Source organism: Chiloscyllium punctatum, chromosome 1 (assembly GCF_047496795.1).
Source record: "Chiloscyllium punctatum isolate Juve2018m chromosome 1, sChiPun1.3, whole genome shotgun sequence".
NCBI classification, from domain to species: domain Eukaryota; kingdom Metazoa; phylum Chordata; class Chondrichthyes; order Orectolobiformes; family Hemiscylliidae; genus Chiloscyllium; species Chiloscyllium punctatum.
The window spans coordinates 180488336-180507315 of NC_092739.1; the positions used below are offsets into that span (position 1 = coordinate 180488336).

The 18980-nt window shown below is 40.5% G+C and overlaps 1 protein-coding gene across 4 annotated transcripts in view; it reads left to right on the forward strand.

Moving 5' to 3' along the window:
• znf638 (zinc finger protein 638) overlaps nucleotides 1-18980 on the forward strand; it is a 221808-nt gene that overhangs the window by 111052 nt on the left and 91776 nt on the right. For all 4 annotated transcript variants that reach the window (XM_072578851.1, XM_072578842.1, XM_072578861.1 and 1 more), the window contains exons 2-3: nucleotides 6646-8044; nucleotides 14090-14151. In XM_072578851.1, the coding sequence (XP_072434952.1) occupies nucleotides 6646-8044; nucleotides 14090-14151 (1461 nt within the window). The remainder of the gene's footprint in view (nucleotides 1-6645; nucleotides 8045-14089; nucleotides 14152-18980) is intronic.

Here is an 18980-nt window from a genome sequence, read left to right on the forward strand (position 1 = left end):
GGTAGTAGATGGAAAGTATTCAGCCTGGAGCTTGATGACCAGTGGTGTTCCACAGGGATCTGTCCTAGGACATGCTTTTTTTTTAATATAAATGACTTGGATGAGGAAGTGAAAGAATGGGTTAGTAAGTTTGCTGATGACCTGAAGGTTGGTAAAGCGGTGAATAGTGTGGAGGGCTGTCATGTAATGCAACAGGGCATTGACAGGTTGCAGAACTGGGCAGTTGGAGTTCAATGTGGGAAAAGTCTGAAGTGATTCATTTTGGAAGATCAAATTTGAATACAGAATACTGGGTTAATGGTAGGATTCATGGCAATGTGGAGGAACAGAGGGATCGTGGGGTCCATGTCCAGAAATCCCTCAAAGTTGCCAGCCAAGTTGATAGGGTTATTAAGAAGGCATATGGTGTGTTGGCTTTCATTAGCAGGGGAATCGAGTTTAAGAGCCACGAGGATATGCTGCAGCTCTATAGAATCCTAGTTAGACCACACTTGGAATATTGTGTTCAGTTCTGGTTGCCTCATTATAGGAAGGATGTGGAAGCTTTAGACACTGCACAGGAGATTTACCAGGATGCTGCCTGGACAGGAGGACATATCTTATAAAGAAAGGTTGATGGGGCTAGGGCTTTTCTCATTGGAGCGATGAAGAGTGGTGACTTGACAGAGATGTGCAAGATGATGAGAGCATATTTGGAGTGAATAGCCAAGCGACTTTTTTCCAGGGCAGAAATGGCTATCAAAACGGTGCATAATTCTAAGTGATTGGAGGAAGCTTTAGGAGAGATGTCAGAGTTTAGTTCTTTCGCTCCTTTACACAGAGAGTGGTACGTGTATGGAATACAATGCCAGTGGTGATAGTCAGACACATTAAGGACATTTAAGTGACACTTGGATAGGCAAGTTGATAGTAAAATGAAGGGTATGTTGGTTGGTTTTATCTTAGAGTAGGATAAAAGGTCAGCACAACATCGAGGTCCGAAGGGCCTGTACTGTTCCATGTTCCATGTTCTGTAAATCATGTGAATGATGGTGCAATTTGCCATAAGACTGACCAACACAGAGCCTTCTTGCTCGCACCCTCAACTGACTGCTCGGACATAGTGGTAGATTGCAGTATTTGAGGAAAAATTGACTTTAAGTTCAATCAACTGTGCCTATTTCATGTGTCCTTTTGAGCAAGAAGTATGTTTGCATTGAGGTATGTAACTATAAACTATAATGATTAGACAGAATATTACAGTACACTTTTGTATTTGAGGTACAGTCAGTTCTGATATAACGCAGTAGTTCTGTTACTGTGCAATCTCATGTTAGAAGAAATTTGCACAATAGTCGTGCCATTTAAACTAATGGAGCCTGTACACATAAGGAAAGTTCACATTCTACAAATAATGCTGTAAATTCTTCAATCGCGTTAAAAGCAAATTCGCGTTGAGGAAACACGTTATAGCAATACCCCGACTGTATATGAAGAGTGTCGGTTAAATAATAAGAAATAGGAATAGGTCATCGGGCCCCATGAGCATGCTGTAGTATTCACTCGGATTATGGCTGATCCAATATTCCTCTTTCCTGCCTTTTTTGTGTTACCCTTGATTCTCCTAATGATCAAGAATCTATCTATCTCAGCCTTAAATGACCACAACGACTCTGCTCCCACAACTCTCTTTGGCAAGAAGTTTCAAAGACGCTATCAGCCTTTATGTGAAGAATTTCCTCCTCATCTTAGTCTTAAGTTGGCATGCCTTTATTCTTAGGCTATCCCTTCTAGTCTTAGACTCTCCCATAAGGGGAAGTATTCTCATAAGAGAGAGATGCCTGGTAGTGGTTTAATCTGATGGTCACCACACTTCAGGCAAGGGGAGAGGTTGAGGTTTCATGGTAACCTCAGCTGGTGCAGAAATTGAGCCCCTGCTGTTGACAACACTCTACATCACAAACTAGCCATCCAGCCAACCGTGATAATCAGCCCTCTCTTAAGTGTAATGTTTTTGTTCAAAATGTTTCTTTGCTTCTCTGGTAGTTTTCTCTTGCTCTGTGTTGATTTTCCTTGCTGGAAATACTATGGGCATTGTTGGTCTTATCCACAACCAAATGGTCATTCATCGTGGAATGAATGAGGAGGTTTACATTAGATTCCCTACAGTATGGAAACAGACCCTTTGGCTCAGCAAGTCCACACAACCCTCCGAAGAGTAACCCACCCAGACCCATTCCCCTACATTTACCCCTAACTAATGCACCTTACGCTATCGACAATTTAGCCTGGCCAATTCACCTAACCTGCACATCTTTGGTTTGTGGAAGGAAACTGGACCACCCAGAGGAAATTCTCACAGACACGGGGAGAACGTGCAAACTCCCCACAGACAGTCACCCAAAGCAGGAATCGACCCCAGAACCCTGGTGCTGTGAGGCACCAGTGAGCTGTTGTGCCACCCCTATTCAAGCCTACATTCCAGCATTCCATTCCAGTAAATTCCACTTTTCTACATCTAAGATCAAAAGTTGATTGGGGCAGATGTTTGCAGGTAAAGGGACAGCTGGAAAATAGGAAGCATTCAAAAATGAGATAATGAGAGTTCAGAGACTGTATGTTCCTGTTGGGGTGAAGGGCTGGTAGGTGTAGGGGATGCTAGATGACTAAAGAAATTGAGGTTTTGGTCAAGAAAAAGGAAGGAAGGATATGTCTGGTATAGACAGTTGGGATCAAGTGAATCCTGAGAAGACTGTAAAGGCAGTAGGAGTATACTGAAGAGGCTAATCAGGAGGTCAGAAAGGGTACATGAGATAGCTTTGGCACATAGGGTTAATGAAGATCCAAAGGGATTCTACAAATGCATTAAGGACAAAAGGGTAACTAGGGAAAGAATAGGATTCTTTAAAGATCAGCAAAGCAATGGAGGAGATACTACATGAATATTTTGTATCAGTGTTTACTGTGGAGAAGGATATGGAAGCGAGAGAACTTGAGGAAATAAATAGTGACGTGTTGGAAAATGTCCATATTCCAGAGGAAGTAGTGTTAGATGTCTTAAAACCCATAAAGGTGGATAAATCCCTTGGCCCTGATCAGGTATATTCTGGAACTCTGTGGGAAGTGAGGGAAGAGATTGCTGGGCCCCTTGCTGAGATAGTAGTGTCATCGATAGCAATAAGTGAGGTGCAGAAGTCTGGAGGTCGGTGAGCATTATGCCTCTATTTAAGAAAGATGGTAAAGAAAAGCTAGGGAACAATAGACCAGTGAGCTTGACGTCGGTGGTAGGTAAGTTGTTAGAGGGAATCCTGAGGGAAAGGGTTTACATAAATTCCTGCCGAAGGGCTTTTGCCCAAAACATTGATTCTCCTGCTTCTCAGATGCTGCCTGACCTCCTGTGCTTTTCCACCACCACACTCTAAATTCTAATCTCCATCAGTCCTCACTTTCACCTTTTACATGTATTTTGAAAAGTAAGGACTGATTAGGAATAGTTAGCATGGTATTGTGCATGGGAAATAATGTCTCACAGACTTGACTGAGTTTTTGAAGAAGTAAGAAAGTGGATTGATGAGGGTAGAGCAGTGGATGTGATCTATGTGGACATCAGTAAGGCTTTGAACAAGGATCCTCCTGGTAGACTGGTTAGCAGGGAGAGCTAGCCATTTGGATACAGAATTGGCTTGAATGTAGAAGACTGGTGGTGGTGGAGGGTTGCTTTTCAGATTGGAGGCCTGTGACCAGCAGTGTGCCATAAGAGTTGATACTGGGTCCACTGCTTTCTGTCGATTTATATAAATGAGTTGAATGTGAACATAGGAGGTATGGTTAGTAAGTTTGCAGATGACTCTAAAATTGGAGATTTAGTGGACAGCGCAGAAGGTTACCTCAGTACAATGGGATCTTGATCAGATGGGCCAACAGACTGAGGAGTGGCAAATGGAGTTCATTTTGAAAAGGCAAATCAGGGCAGACTTGTAAACTTTTAATGTTAAGGTCCTTGGGAGTGTTGCTGAACAAAGAGACCTTGGAGTGCAGGTCCATAGTTCCTTGAGGGTTGAGACGCAGGTAGATAGGGTAGAGAAGAAGACATTTGGTATGCTTGTCTTTATTGGTCAGTGTATTGAGTGTAGGAGTTGGGATATCATTTTGTAACTGTACAGGAAATTGATTCGGCCTCTTTTGGAGTATTGCATGCAGTTCTGGTCTCCCTCCTATGTTGTGAAATTGAAAGGTTCAGAAATGGTTTACAAAGATTGGAGGGTTTCAGCTGTAGGGAGTGGTTAAATAGGTTGGGACTACTTTCCCTAGAGCGTCAGAGGCTGAAGGGTGACCTTTTGAGGTTTATAAAATCATCATGAAGAGCATGGATAGGTTAAATCAGCAGTCATTTCCCTAGGTTCCAGGAATCCAAAATTAGAGGCCATTGTTTTGGGGTGAGATGGGAAAGATTAAAAGGGATCTAAGGGGCAACGTTTTCACACACAGGGTGGTGTGTGTATGGAGTGAACTGTCAGAGGAAGTGGTGGGGGCTAGTACAATTAGAGTATTTAACAGGCATCTGGATGAGTCTATGAATAGGAAGGGTTTGGAGGGATATTGTCCAAATGCTGGCAAATAGGACTAGATTCATAGAGGAGATCAGGTTCGAATGGCTGAGGGGTCTGTTTCTGTGCTGTATATCTCTAGTCATAGGTATTGCAGAAGGGGCCACTAGATTGTCATTAATTGGCACCCAGTACATCCTGTGTCTCCTTTTCCCCATGCCCAGGTGTTCTGAGAACATTTTCTAGCTTACTCTTGTTGCTACTTAGTTGAGCTAACTGGATTGAACCTGTGATCATCTTGGTCTGTGTAACTCAGTTACATTCTCTGAGTAAGCAGAAAACAGTAAATTTTTGTTTTTACAGAACATTTTTTAAAAATCTGATTAACATTCTTGAGTGCTTCATTTTATTGTTAGTGAACCCTAAACTTTGCTATTGAGTGTTTTGAGAGTGATTTAAGAAAGAAAATCTGTGAATTTTGATTGCGTGGTGTGGTGTTTCTAAAGAAAAAGAATGCAAAAATTTTGAGATTTTCTCTTTCATGTGCTAAGTACATTTCTAAGCCGTGGAGCCAGTTGTCTTTGAAGTATAGTAACTAATGTGAGCAAATGTAAAGCAGCTTTGAGTGCTTAAGATCTAATCAGACAGCTACGTCCTATTTATTAAAGGAAGCAGCTCAGTTGATATTGCATTCCCTAATGTATTTGAAGTACTGTCTATCTGTGTGGTATGTTCAGTTCCTGGGGTGGATCTTGAAAACATGATTTTATTCCACCACGTGTTATCAGCTAAACAAATGTGTTATAATGAAAGCTGCTGCTCGGTAAGGTCAAAAACCCAACATTTTTGTCCTATTTTGGAATAGGATAATTGTCTGTCATTAAGTAGTTGGCTTTGCAAATTTAAACAAACGTGTCAGTGCTTGTCATTTTTCGGCCCTTAACACTCCCTTAAAAGCTAGCGTAAACTTCTTTAGCTGCTTGCACTTTTCCAGTAAGTCATCCTCATGGCCATTCTTCCTGTATGCAATTGATGACACCCATTGATCAGGGTTGGTCTGCATTATTAACATCCCAGATTCTGTATGAAGGATGGTATTTCTTCCATACTGCTGCAGGAAGCCAACTTTATAGTGGTGTTTAATCCCACTGACATTCAGTGCTCCCAACTGAACTAAGCGTCCCTGAAAGCTACATCTTCCAAGCCTGGCCTTCCTGGGATGGGTGCATCAGCCCTCGAGAAATTACTGAAGGAAACATTTTGTGGATATTTAGATTGTCAAAAAGGAAGATAGACATATGGAATTCCATATGTCTATCAGCCTGGCTCCAGGAAAGGCCTGATATGAGAATTCATGAAACGTTCATAATTTAAAAGGTGGTGTCACTAACTGCAGGATTGCAGGAGGGGCTGCACCATTTAGAAACTTGAATAGCTCATCAATCTATAAAATATGTTAGACTAAGTTTGTAGTTCTATGAGTGATTTAAGAAAGAAAATCTGTGAATTTGATTGCGTGGTATGGTGTTTCTAAAGAAAAGGATGAACAATTTTTGGGATTTTCTCTTTCATAGGAAAACACTTTTAGGACCCTTCATACAGTTTTTTTGAAGGTCTGAGAAGTCATCCTTGTAACAATTCATTGTGATTTTCACTTATGGTTTCAGTACATGGCGAATTTATTGTTACCCAGGATTGTTTGTAAAAAGTGCAACAGGATGCTATGGACTTGGGACACTTCGGAGAATCAACCTGAAAACTTATGGAATGTTTTCACTTGTGGGTCTCTATCTAACTTGAGTCTTATCATTCCATGATTTTTTAAAAAACTTTTTGAAAAGTTGGGATGTATCGATAGTTGCCGCATTATTGTGTAATTTAAGTTTTGTATGGGGCGGAAATGCTTCTGAAAGCTCCAATGTTATCAACTATACATACCCATTTCATCATGTCTTCAATGTCCTGATCTAACTGACCTTCTGTTTAGTTACTACTTGAAGAAATAGCTCTTTTTTTTTTTAAGCAGTCAAGCATAAATATGTTGATCTGGCTTTAAAACCCTTTAAATGTGGAAGTTACCTGAGACGTAAAAATCTAATGTTTGTCTTTTAACTTTCAGCTTTGCGTTATTCTTGGAAAATTGTGCTCCAGCAGTGAATTCATTGAACCTCGGCATTACCAGTCCACTTCTATTAGGCTCAGCAAATTTGCAGCTCGCCCAGATAAAGGCCCAGCTGGCCCTTCAGCAGCTGAACTCAGTCGCCTCCACAACCGTTTCCAACACCGCTCTTGCATCGTTGAATCAAGCTCTAGTGAAGATCAGCATGTTCAATGCCAGAGGGGCATTTGGCCAGAGTCAAGGACCACCAAACCAGTTTGGCCAGAGTCAAGGACCACCAAACCAGTTTGGCCAGAGTCAAGGTCCACCAAACCAGTTTGGCCAGAGTCAAGGTCCACCAAACCAGTTTGGCCAGAGTCATGGCCCACCAAACCAGTTTGGGCAAAGTCATGGCCCACCAAACCAGTTTGGGCAAAGTCATGGCCCACCAAACCAGTTTGGGCAGAGTCAGGGCCCACCTAACCAGTTTGGGCAAAACCAGGGCCCACTTAACCAGTTCGGGCAGAATCAAGGCCCGCCTAACCAGTTTGGCCAGAATCAAGGACCACCAAACCAGTTTGGCCAGAATCAAGGACCATCTAGCCAGTTTGGTATGAATAACCCAGGACCATACATGGGGGGAGGAGGAGGAGGAGGAGGAGGAGGCGGCGGCGGAGGCGGAAGAGGAATGGGAATGGGACCTCAAGGAGCATCACAAGGCAACTTTGGTGGAATGAATATGGGAATGATGAATCAACCTGGAAATAATGTAGGCTTAGGTCAGTGGTCCTCCTATCAGAGTTCTTCATCTGGAGGCTTTCGATCTGGGTATGGGAGCACTGGTACACCTGCATCTCAAAGTGGAGACCAGAGATCTGCAGTTCAACGTTTTCATGACACAATGAAGGCTTCTAATATATTGGCCAACTTTGGCCTGTCAAATGAAGATCTGGAAGAGCTAAGTCGTTACCCAGATGAGAAGCTTACGCCAGAAAATATGCCCTACATTTTAAGAGAAATAAGAATGCGGAAAATGAACAAGCAGCAACAATCCAGTAGTTACGATCAACCGTACAAGTTACAAGATAAAGACTACAGAAGAGAAGTACAGAGCAGTGTCGTAGATTATGGGCATGGGCAACAGTATGATTACCGAGATAGGACCATGGAGAACCAGAGTATGCATTACAGTCGTGAAGCACTGAGAGAAGGAAACTGGAATGAAGATTATAAATGTCCACCCCAGAATTATCCAATGGAACCATCGCGAGATGACAGTACTCATGGAATCAAGCGAACAGTTCTAGTGGTGAAGAAGGGATTACCAAAGCCCAAGTTGATGAATGATTACTATGGTGTCCCTGCACTGAGGTTCCCCCACGTGTGCAGTTTGTGTAACATAGAATGTAGACAAATGAGGGTGAGTGTTTGTTAACCTAGTTTGTCTTTTCTGATAATTTGCTTCCTTAACAGGCATAGTATTTGTGGGTCACAACCGTCTGTGGTGAGCCTGAAAAAGCCACCATTGGCTGGATAACAGCCCAGTGGTAAAGCATTTTTGTCGTTGTTAATTTGGCAAGTATATATTTAATTGAAGATCTTGGGACACAGAAAAGCATAAAGGTATAATATTGTACTAGGCATTAATGTGGATCTATATTTTAATGCTTAATCATTCCTATTTTTAACCAAAAGAGAATAAAAACAATTGTAGCAAATTTTTCAGCCAATTATTGTGGAGTCCTTCTAATTCTACCATTAGTTGAATTTGATGTTTCAAGGTCATGTTGATATTGTGCTTAGTCTTCGGTGCTGGACGCTAACTTGCAGGATTTAGGTGAAAATTTATCCAAATCCCCTTTTATAGGTCCTTGATAGAATTACTGCAGGTAGGTTGTGGTGAAATCGCATGTGGAGTGCCTTTTAAGAATCCTTAAAAAATGAAGGTAGAAATCGTAGATCCTTTCCAACTGTGAATCAGAGTGTGATTTCCTGAAAGTAAAATTTATATGATCTAGTGTAAAATTGTATCCCTACCGAGAGATGAACTTTCTCAGACCTGCTATTTTGAGTTAAGGTGGAAAAGGTTTATGCTACCACCAGTGTGGGTTGCTGAATTACGTTACAGTAGATACAGACACTTGTTACTAAAGTTTTAATAGAGCAGATGTTCCAAGTATGCTGGTCTGTATAAAGTGTGCTGTTCTTAAGAATTCAGTCATGTTCATTTTTCTGTCAACTACTAGGTAGAGCAAAATTTCTGCATCTCCACACTTATTTTTTTTTGAGCTGTGCTAGATGCTGATTTTCTAAAAGAAAATAATTTTAACTATTATATTTGATCCATTGTTGGCTGACTTCTCCAGCTGAGTAGCAATGATGGTATGTTGGTGGTTTTTGTTTATGGCGATAGCTATAATCCTGTTGTACCTTTTGCCCTTCGCTCTAAGCCCAGGTTGCCCAATGGAAAGAATCTTAAAGGTGAAGGTAACCATTTAAGGTCATGTGGAGTACCTTCATTTGCTTCATTTATTTCTGTTACTATATCCAGGATCTGCAGCTCATCCAAGATGGGTGAAGTTATTACATTTCTCAATTTTATTTTTCGTGTTGAGGTTGAGACTGAACATTAACAAGCCTCAATGTTACTTCATCTAATATTTGTTGAAACACCACATTTGCATGTCTTTCTTGTTTCTAATTCACAAACTCGGGAAAATAATCCAGCTGGATATGGAAGAAGTCCTTAAAACTTATTAACTGTGGAAACAAGTTAATCAGGCCATCATTTTGAGTGTAATTTTTTTTATCATTTATGTAGCTATTGACTATTTTATAAGGGATCTCCAAGTGTTTAGGGTGTGTTTTGTGGTTGAATGTGAAAAACTGTGGATTCAGGTAAGAGTTAAATTATTTAAACAATGGAGTTTTACAGTTTGTAGTTGATGCATGGGAATTTACAGGAATGTACCTTTAAAAGGCATAAGACTCAAGAATAGCAATTTTCATCTGTATTAAAAATGTTTGTGAAGTGAGCGCAGCTTGTTGTAAAAATTACTATGCTGTCAACAGTAATCCATCCTCACCTTCAGACTGCCCTTCTTTTATTGGACCTTTTATCGGATTGTTTTCATTAGGGAAAAAACGAAATTGGGGGAACCTGATTGAGGTCTACAGAATCATGAAGGGTATAGAATGGGTGGACAGAGATAAGTTTTTTCCAGAGTGAGGGATTCAATAACGATAGGTCATTCATTCAAGGTGAAAATTTTAATGGGGATACACGCGGAGAGTACTTTACATAGAGGTGATAGGTGCCTGGAATGTGTTGCCAGTAGAGGTAGGTACGGTAGATTCATTTAAGGTGCGTCTGGACAAATGTATGAGTAGGTGGGGAGCAGAGGGATACAGATCCTTAGGAATTGGATGATAGGTTTAGACAGTGGATTTGGATCAGCTCAGGCTTGGAGGGCTGAAGGGCCTGTTCCTGGGCTGTAATATTTCTTTGTTTTTTAGAAGGTGCCAAAATACTGAAGTCTTATGGAACTTTTAAACCATTCTTGGATATTTCCTGTAATACCTTTGTGCTGATCATAGAAGTTCTTTCTGTATTTGTGAAATCCCCAAGAAATCATCAACTGAAAGGAATTCTGGAAGTTTGTCAGCTTATCAACAGAACCAGATTACATTGCTATTCTGATGATATATCAATAATTGACATTACTAGGTCATGAGGTAGTTCTCTTTCAGTCTTGGTTCATCACCTGTGATCTATTTTGCGAAATATGAAGAGGTTGATAAAAGCTGGAAAAAGTAGAAATTTGCACTTATCTAGTGTCTGAATGGTGATTGAAGAGCTTGCTGTCTGTTGTAGAAAGCTCAGCATCTATTCCACAGCTTGTCTCTAAAAGAATGCTGTAAGTTGATTTTGATATCTTCTGCACCTGCATTGTGGAATTTTACCTGCTTGTTGATTCTTCAAGGCAGTGTCCAAAGTAGTAAAACTGAGTAGTAGTTATTTCTTAACACGGATTTCATCTGTTTATCAAGTACACTGCTTGCGGTTGGCACCTCAGTGCTGCATGTCTGAAAATTAGTGATGAAATATTGGGCACCTCTCCAGGTGACATTCATCATAAACTTCTGCTGTGCAGAAATAGCGTACAGAATTCACTACTACTTACTGAGCATTAATTGTGCTTTATGTTGGCTTGTGGTACCAGACAATAATTATACCCAAGCTGTCATCAGAATCAGCGATGTATGTCTTTGTTTTGCACTTAGTTGCAATGTTTCTGTCACTGTTCAGATGCAAACTTGGTGGAATACTGAAATTTGTCTAGATATACAAATGCAGTGCCTGAATCTGAGACACTGCGGCTTTCCTTCTGGTTCTAGTTCACTGCCACTTCAGAATGTAAACAGTATCATTAAATTAAGGGTGTAAAAGATGAGGTACCAACAGATCAAGAGTCAGAAGAACGTTATTCTGCCGAACGAGTAAGGGAACTGTCGAGCAATCTGCAAACTCTGAACAGAATTTAATCAAGATTCTTGGACTATTTTACATATTGACTAATTTTTGGTGTTATAGATGTACTTGAACAGCTTAGCTAGGAATACGCCTAGTTTGCAAAGTCTTTAGCATACAACCAGGGTATTTTTAGGGCCACTTGCCTTTGCAGTATTTGTTATGCTCAGCTGTTACTTGATAGTGCATAGTTTGCTGAGACTAGTATTTGTGATGCCGGGAATCTAGGGTGAAGGACGAAATTGGCCATCAGTTCAGCGCTGATGGTAGCAAATGCCTCACTAACCTGATGCAGTCACATACTGGATTCGGCCATCTTTCCAGAAGGGATTTTCAAGAAGCCACATCCTCCAATTTTTAAAAAAATTGTCCGGTGTCAGTAATGGCTGCACTTGAATTTTAAACCTCTTGTGGGGTCAGTCTCTGGAATCTATATGTAAATCAGCATGAAGTTGCTGTTCAAGTCCCCTTCATATATGGGTGCTGTCAATGGCAGGTGAATCTGATGACTGATATGAAGCGGATGGCATCTGTAGTCTTTATGGCCGTTGAAGACAAACATTTTGCATTTCTCTTTTGCTTTAACTATTCAATACCCGATTCCATTGAGCTGTAACTATCAGTTGCAGCACTTATCTTCCAAAGCCTCTTGATTTCATGAAATTATAAACAGAAAAAATGTAAACAGCTGGCGAAGTCAGTTATTTTGAGCTCTCAATTTCTGGCACAAGGATGTGTTAGGCAATTCTCAAACTACAATGGAAGAAGAAATGAAAATGAGTATTTTGTTGGGTGGCCTTCATTCTTCAAAACTGAACAAACCAAAGGTCATCGGGTTGATTGTCTGTCAGGAAAATAAATATAGCTTTATTTCTGCTGGTCTTTCACTGTACCCCTCATGTCAGTTGCTGTGGAGCTTTGAGGCTTTGTTAGGCTGTTTACCTAAATATAATAATAGTAGGCCGTTGAAGTGTTTCTCTTTGTTGGTAACCTGGGCTTATCCTTTTGTATTAGGTGGTGGGTGTTCATTGAAACAAGAACAAAAATGCCGTTCCTGGATAAATTGTCTTTCAGCGGCTACTCTTGGTGCCGTTATTTATTGCACTGTATTTGGATAACTTGAAGGCTGTAAGCGCAGTAGAATTGTTCCTCAGTTTCTCACCATTTCTATCCTAAGCTATTGAAGTTGCTGCCTTAAAGTGGTTGTTGTGATGTGATGCCACCCAATGTGTGAGGAATTCCTTGTTGCATACCAACCCCTCCCCCACCAACCGCCACCATTAACACATGTACATGATTTTTCAGGAGAGCTTAGATAGTCATTAGTAAGAAACTTAAATAATTTCTCTCTTCCAACCCCAACTAATTTAATCCTCTGATTGTCTGTCTGGAACCAGCTAACAGAGTATTGAAATGGAATTGAAACTTTGGTTTTGTCATATGTAACTGTTAAACATTTCCTTTTTAAAAGCTGAGCTATCTCAGGACCTGAAATGGGCTTCAGTGCAGTGCTGTTGTGGGACAAGTATAATATTTTCAGGATATCTCAAAATAAAAATGGCACAAGTTGGAATTAATGGGACACTAGATAGATCATTGTCCTGAAGGTAGGAAGAAATGAGATGTGACTACAATCAATTTCCAAATAAAAAGTTGTTTCAAAAGAAGCTGTACAGCTCTATGACTCTAAGTGCTACATGATTCAATTGAATAATGAATGGCTACTTGGCATGGAAACTCTGAAGATCTGCCACAGTATGACAGCTGTTGTAAAACTGTTTTTTTCATTCTTAAAATGTTGAAAAATGCTATGTTGATAAATAGTGCAATGGTAATAGAAAAAGTTGCTGTGGGATTCAGAAAAGGAGAATGAGGTTCACCAATTCTAAAATTAGATTTCATATGGCGATCCATGCAGACGACACATGAATTCATTATCCAGTGTACATACCCTGCTATTACTGTGAATTAATCTATTAGTTTATTATTGCTCAATCCATTTTGTTTAAAATAGTTTTGTCCTCCCCAACCTCAGAACACTTGTAGGCAATAGCTCTGGCAGTGATTTATGGCTTTTATTATTTTACAGAGATGAGATGCCTAATTTCTTTTCTCGTGATCTCATTTGTTCAGTTGTTCAACTGGAGAATCTTGCCTAAAATCCTATCCTGCAGTCAAAGGTTCCACACGTGTGATCACAAATAAGTAACTTGTCACTGGTGACTGCTAATGATTTGCTGTATGATTACAAGCAATGTTTGGGAAGGCCAGTAGAAGCATGTATCAGTGACTTAACCCATGAAGAGAAATATATGCTCCCATTTCGGCAGGATTAAAAACTCAATTCAGGAAGCCATTATCTTGATTAATTTGGGTGCATACTTGTATTCAAATGGCTATTAGGTGCAGATCTGTTCAAAGTCCTCACTTAAAAGTAGCAATTGCAGAGCACTGCAGAAAGTAATTCAGTGAGTCATAATGCCACACAGTTTTATTATGTTAGTTAAAACTCAGTTTCAACTTTACTGTACTGGTCACTGTACTAACCAGCGTTGAACATATCAAATACTTTGCCCATTACTTTATGTTCAGCCAACGCATGTTTGGGCTTTCTTCCTGTTCTCTGAAATGTTCAGTCTATGTGCGGAGTCGAATAATATTTATGGAAGAGCAGTTCATCACATTAATGCTGTGTGGTCTGTTGATAAGTTATCTCTATTATTTAAATCCATGTAAAACACCCATCATCATTGGGTGGTGCCTCTTAGAGCTGTGTGGAGTGGACATCATCTGGTTTGAGTGGTGCCATAATGTATTTGTTAAATTGACGTAAATGAATAATTTGAGCATGTGATTGGTTCAATTTTATAGGCTGGTTATTTTTCCCATTGCATGGTGTTAAAGTGTTGTTTTCTGTCTTCTTTGTTTTTGCAGGATTGGGACCGACACAACAAAACATCTGTCCACAAGGACAGCTGCAGGCTTTTGCTCAAAGAGTAAGGATTTTACCCAAATTTGGGGATTTTCTTTCAGGTTTTGTCAATTATGAAGAGTTGGTTTAAACGCAGATTGTAAGTGCATACACTTTACTCCTTTGTCTTCTCCCAAAGGATGGGGCATCTTTGGGATACAACAGTCCTCAGTTACCTACTGGGAAGACTGCTTTTTATACACCCCTATGTTGTGTGTGTCAGAAAGTTTTCATTTATAGAAATCGTGACAGCTGAACTACAATTCCTTTTTTATATGAAGCCCTACCACCAGCTCCCAACCATTATCTCAGCTAGAAAATTTATTACCATGGTAAAGTCTGCATTGTTTGAACTTATAGGTGTAACAGTAGTTTCAATGTTCATCTTCAACCCTTCTTGTCCCTCAAATTAACTTGTTAATGCCTTCTGTGACAAGTTGGGAGAGGCTGCCCACCATCCTACTAATCCCCCTTTCCAAATTAGGCTCCCAGCAAGGTCGCCCCAAGGTTGCTAGTCCCCATGGCTATAGCTGTACTTACAGATTTTTGAAGCTGGTTGCCTCCCTCCCCATAGCTTTCTGCCTTGACCCCGCTGAAAAAACATCTAGTACTTTTCTAGATACAATTTTTTGATGGCAAAGGGATTTGTGTGTTATGGGGGAAAATGGAAAATTGAAGTTAAGACAGATTAGTCCGGATCTTACTGAGTAGGCCTATTCCTGCTCTTACTCCCCTTCAGTCAGTAGTGATTCTTCTTTGCTTCACAGGGGAAATAGTCCCAGCAAAAGCCACAATTGCATGTGCAGCTGAGACTTGGAGAACGTCAGCTGATCATATAGCCAAAATCTGAGTCCCAAGCTGCTGCCAATAATAGATGTCTTGCCTTTAACAAGGCAGCAAGCCTTGATCTACTGCTGGACTGCTAGGAGGAATGTATTTTATGTTGGGCTAGTAAGCCCTGTCCTCATGAAAATTGTGCTGTAGAGTTTTTTTAACTGAAGTTATTTCACAAACTGCAAGGCTGGTGTTTGACCTTCGTTGGTCTGGATTATTAACTTTGGCCCTTGAATTATTATAGTGTAGAAACAGTATAATACTTGGATATTAAATAAATGCAAAAAACTAAAGAACTGTGGATGCTAGAAATCAGAAGCAAAAACAGAAATTGCTGGTCTGGCAGCCTCTATGAAAAGTGATCAGAATTAATGTTTCAGGTCCAGTGAATGTTCTGAAGAAGGGTTAAGAAGGATCTGAAACGTTAACTCTGTTTTCATTTAGAATCATAGAATCCTTCCAGTGCAGTTAAAGGCCATTCAAACCGTCAAATCTACACTGACTTTCCAAAGAGCGCCCATTCAGACCCAGACCATGTTCTGGGGTCTAGGTTTGAATCCAACCATGGCAGGTAGTGGAATTTCAACTCAATAATGATCTAGAAATAATGATGACTGTGAGTTGTCAGGGAAAACCCATCTTGTTCACTAATGTCTTTTAGACAAGGAAATCTGCCATTCGTACCTGGTCTGACCTACATGTAACTCCAGGCCCACAACAATGTGGTCAACTGTTAAGTGCTCTCTGGGCCATTAGAGATGGGCAATAAATGCTGGTCCAGCCAGTGATGCCCACATCCATGAATCAATTCTTTTTTTTTTTGGAAAATCACCATGTCTCAGTAGCAACAACCTGGTTAAGTCCGAAAAGATGTAACTGCTACACTAGAACTTTGTCAGCTGTTGAGGGAACCAACATGAGAGAAAGAAAGTTAACAAATGTCATTGTCACCAATCCACCTTTTACAGCTGTATCTGTTCATAACCGTACAATAGAAGTAACCATTGCATAGTCCTTGTGAAGATGAAATCCCACCTTCTCATTGATAATGCCCACGATTATGTTGTGTGGCACTGCCTCCATGCTAAATGGGACATATTTCAAACAAATCTTGCAGTTCAAAACTACGCTATGAAGAATGGTGGACTATTGGCAGCAGGATCGTATTCACTCACAATTTGTCATCTCGTGGTCCAGAACATTACCCACTCTTACCATTCCATCAAGCTGGAAGGTAAATCCTAGTACAAGAATGAAGTGTGAAAGAGGGCATCACAGGAGGAGCCCCAAGTATATCTAAAAATGAGCATTAACCTGGTGATGCTACAAAATAGGACTGCTTGCTGCAAACAATGGAAACAAACATCTTTAGTGCATTCTAAGTGAATGAGTTTTGAGAAGATTTATAGCTCAGGTTGAGGTTCTGGGTGTAAATTTGCTCGTTGAGCAGGAAGGTTTGTTTTCGGACGTTTCTTCACCATACTAAGGAACATCATCAGTGAGCCTCCAGTGAAGTACTGGTATTATGATGCACTTTCTATTTGTGTTATGGTTTCCTTGGGTTGGTGATATTATTTCCTGCGGTGATGTCATCTGTTCTTTTTCTCAGATCTGAGAAAAAGAACATGAAATAACATCACCAACTCTGAAACCCCAACATGCAAACACACTGGTCATAACACTGATGATGTTACCTAGTATGGTAATGAAACGTCTAAGAGCAAACCTTTCAGCTCAGTAGCAAACTTACATCCATGTCTAAGTGGTCCTATAACCAACAGATCAGATCTAAGCTCTGCAATGTTGCTGTATTCAGTCATGAATCATGAATCACAAAGGTGAGGGACGGGAGTCTCTGCAAGTATTCCATCCTCAGAAATGGGTGACCCCAGTGCATCAGTGAAAACAATGAGGTTATAGCTTTGTATTAATTTTCATTAAGATCACCCAAGTGGGTGATCCATCTTGTCCTCTTCTTGAGGTCCCTGGTATTAGAGGTGACATTACCTGATAATGTGGAAAAATGCTCAAGTATGTCTAGCACACATAAAACAGAATGAATCTAAAGTGGCTGTTTACCGCCCTATCAGTAAACTCTAGATCATCAGGATATCATGGAAAGTGTCAACAGAGTTATCAAGTGGCACTTGCTAAGTCATAGCCTGCTGATAATATTTAGTTTGCACTCCTGACCTGGAGTAGAGGAGGGAAACAGGCTCTCATTGGAGTTGCACTGAACATGAAGAAAGGTGACTGTGATTGGTGGATGTCAGTCAACTCAGCTTCAGGGTATAAATAGAAAATTGAATTGAATTTATTATCACGTGTACTGAGGCACAGTGAAAAGCTCCTTAGGATAGTGTCCTGAGTCCAACCAACTCCAACTGCTTCATCTTCCCTCCATTGTAAGGTCATGCTGTTGTTTTTGCAATGTTTAGAAACATTTGTGACTTCACGTGCTGAAACAGATTATGTTCATGTGCAACAAAATGTGGGCAACATCTAGATGTAGACTGATAAATGGCAAGTAACATTCACACCTGGCAAGTGCCAAGCAAAGACTATCTCAATCAATAGAATCTAACTATTGCCCTTTGACATTTACCATTGCTGAATCCCTCCCAATCAACATCCTGGTTGTTATCGTCGAGCAAAACCTGAGCTCAGCCAGCCATAAAAATATTGTGGCTATAAGACCAGATCAGAGACTAGAAAGTCTGTGCTGGTTAGTTAACTCCTTGATGTTAGTACACAAATCAGGAGTGTGATTGCTTGGATGTGTGCATTTTCAACAACACAAAAAGCTTTACACCATCCAGGACGATACAGGCCCACTTGATTGGCACCACATCCACAAATATGCACTTCCTTTGCCTATGCAAAACAGCAGTATCATGTGTACCGTTTCCAAGATGTACTGCAAAAATTTCACAAGGTTTGTTTTGAAACACCTTCCAAATCTGTGAACTCTACCATCTAGAAGGGCAAGGGTGGTAGAGACAAGAGAATGTGACCACCTCCAAATTCTCCAAACGATACACTATCCTGACAGCACACTATCTTGACAGCACACTATCTGATACCACCATTCCTAACATACCAAATGAGTAGAGAGGTTGACCATTTGGTTACCAATCCTGCTGCGTGATTTGATAAATTTGTGGCTATTGGGACTGTATTTTAAATTCCACATTCCCATCTATCCCTGATGATCTGTGATTATCTAATGGGAATCTATCCACATCTGTCTTAAAAATATTCAGTAATTACACTTTTTAAGGTCGAGATTTCCAAAGTCATATGAATATCTGCAAACAAAATATCCTCCTAGAAGAGTCAAAACAGCACAGAGACAGGCTTTTCAACCCACCATGTTTGCACTGACCAAGATGCCATTCCAAACTAAATAGATATGGTCTCTTCCCTGCACTGGGGGAGCCCAGAACTAAAGGGCATAGGTTTAGGGTGAGAGGGGGGAAGTTTAAAAGGGACCTAAGGGGCAAAGTTTTCACACGGAGGGTGGTGCATGTATTAAATGAAGAGGAAGTGGAGGAGGCTGGTACAATTGCAACATCTAAAAGGCTGGGTATATGAATAAGAAGAGTTTAGAGGGATATAGGCCAAGTGCTGGCAAATGGGACTCGATTAGTTTAGGGTATCTGGTCGGCATAGGCGAATTGGATAGAGGGATCTGTTTCAGTGCTGTACATTGCTATGTCTATATTTGCCTGCACGTAGTCCATGTACCTCCTACATTCCGTCTGTTTGTCCAAGTGCCTCATAAACGTTGCTATCGTATCTACTTATACCACGTCCCCTAGTAACACATTCCAGGCAGCTATTCCTCTCTGGTTTAAAACAAAATTTGCCTTGCATATCTCCTTAAATATTCCCCCCTCACCTTAAAAGTATGCTCCCTAGTGTTTCACAGTTCCACCCTCAGCAAAAGACTGTAACTGCCCATCCTTCCAATGCCTCTCATAATTTTAAGTACTCCTTTCAGGTCACCATTCATCCTCC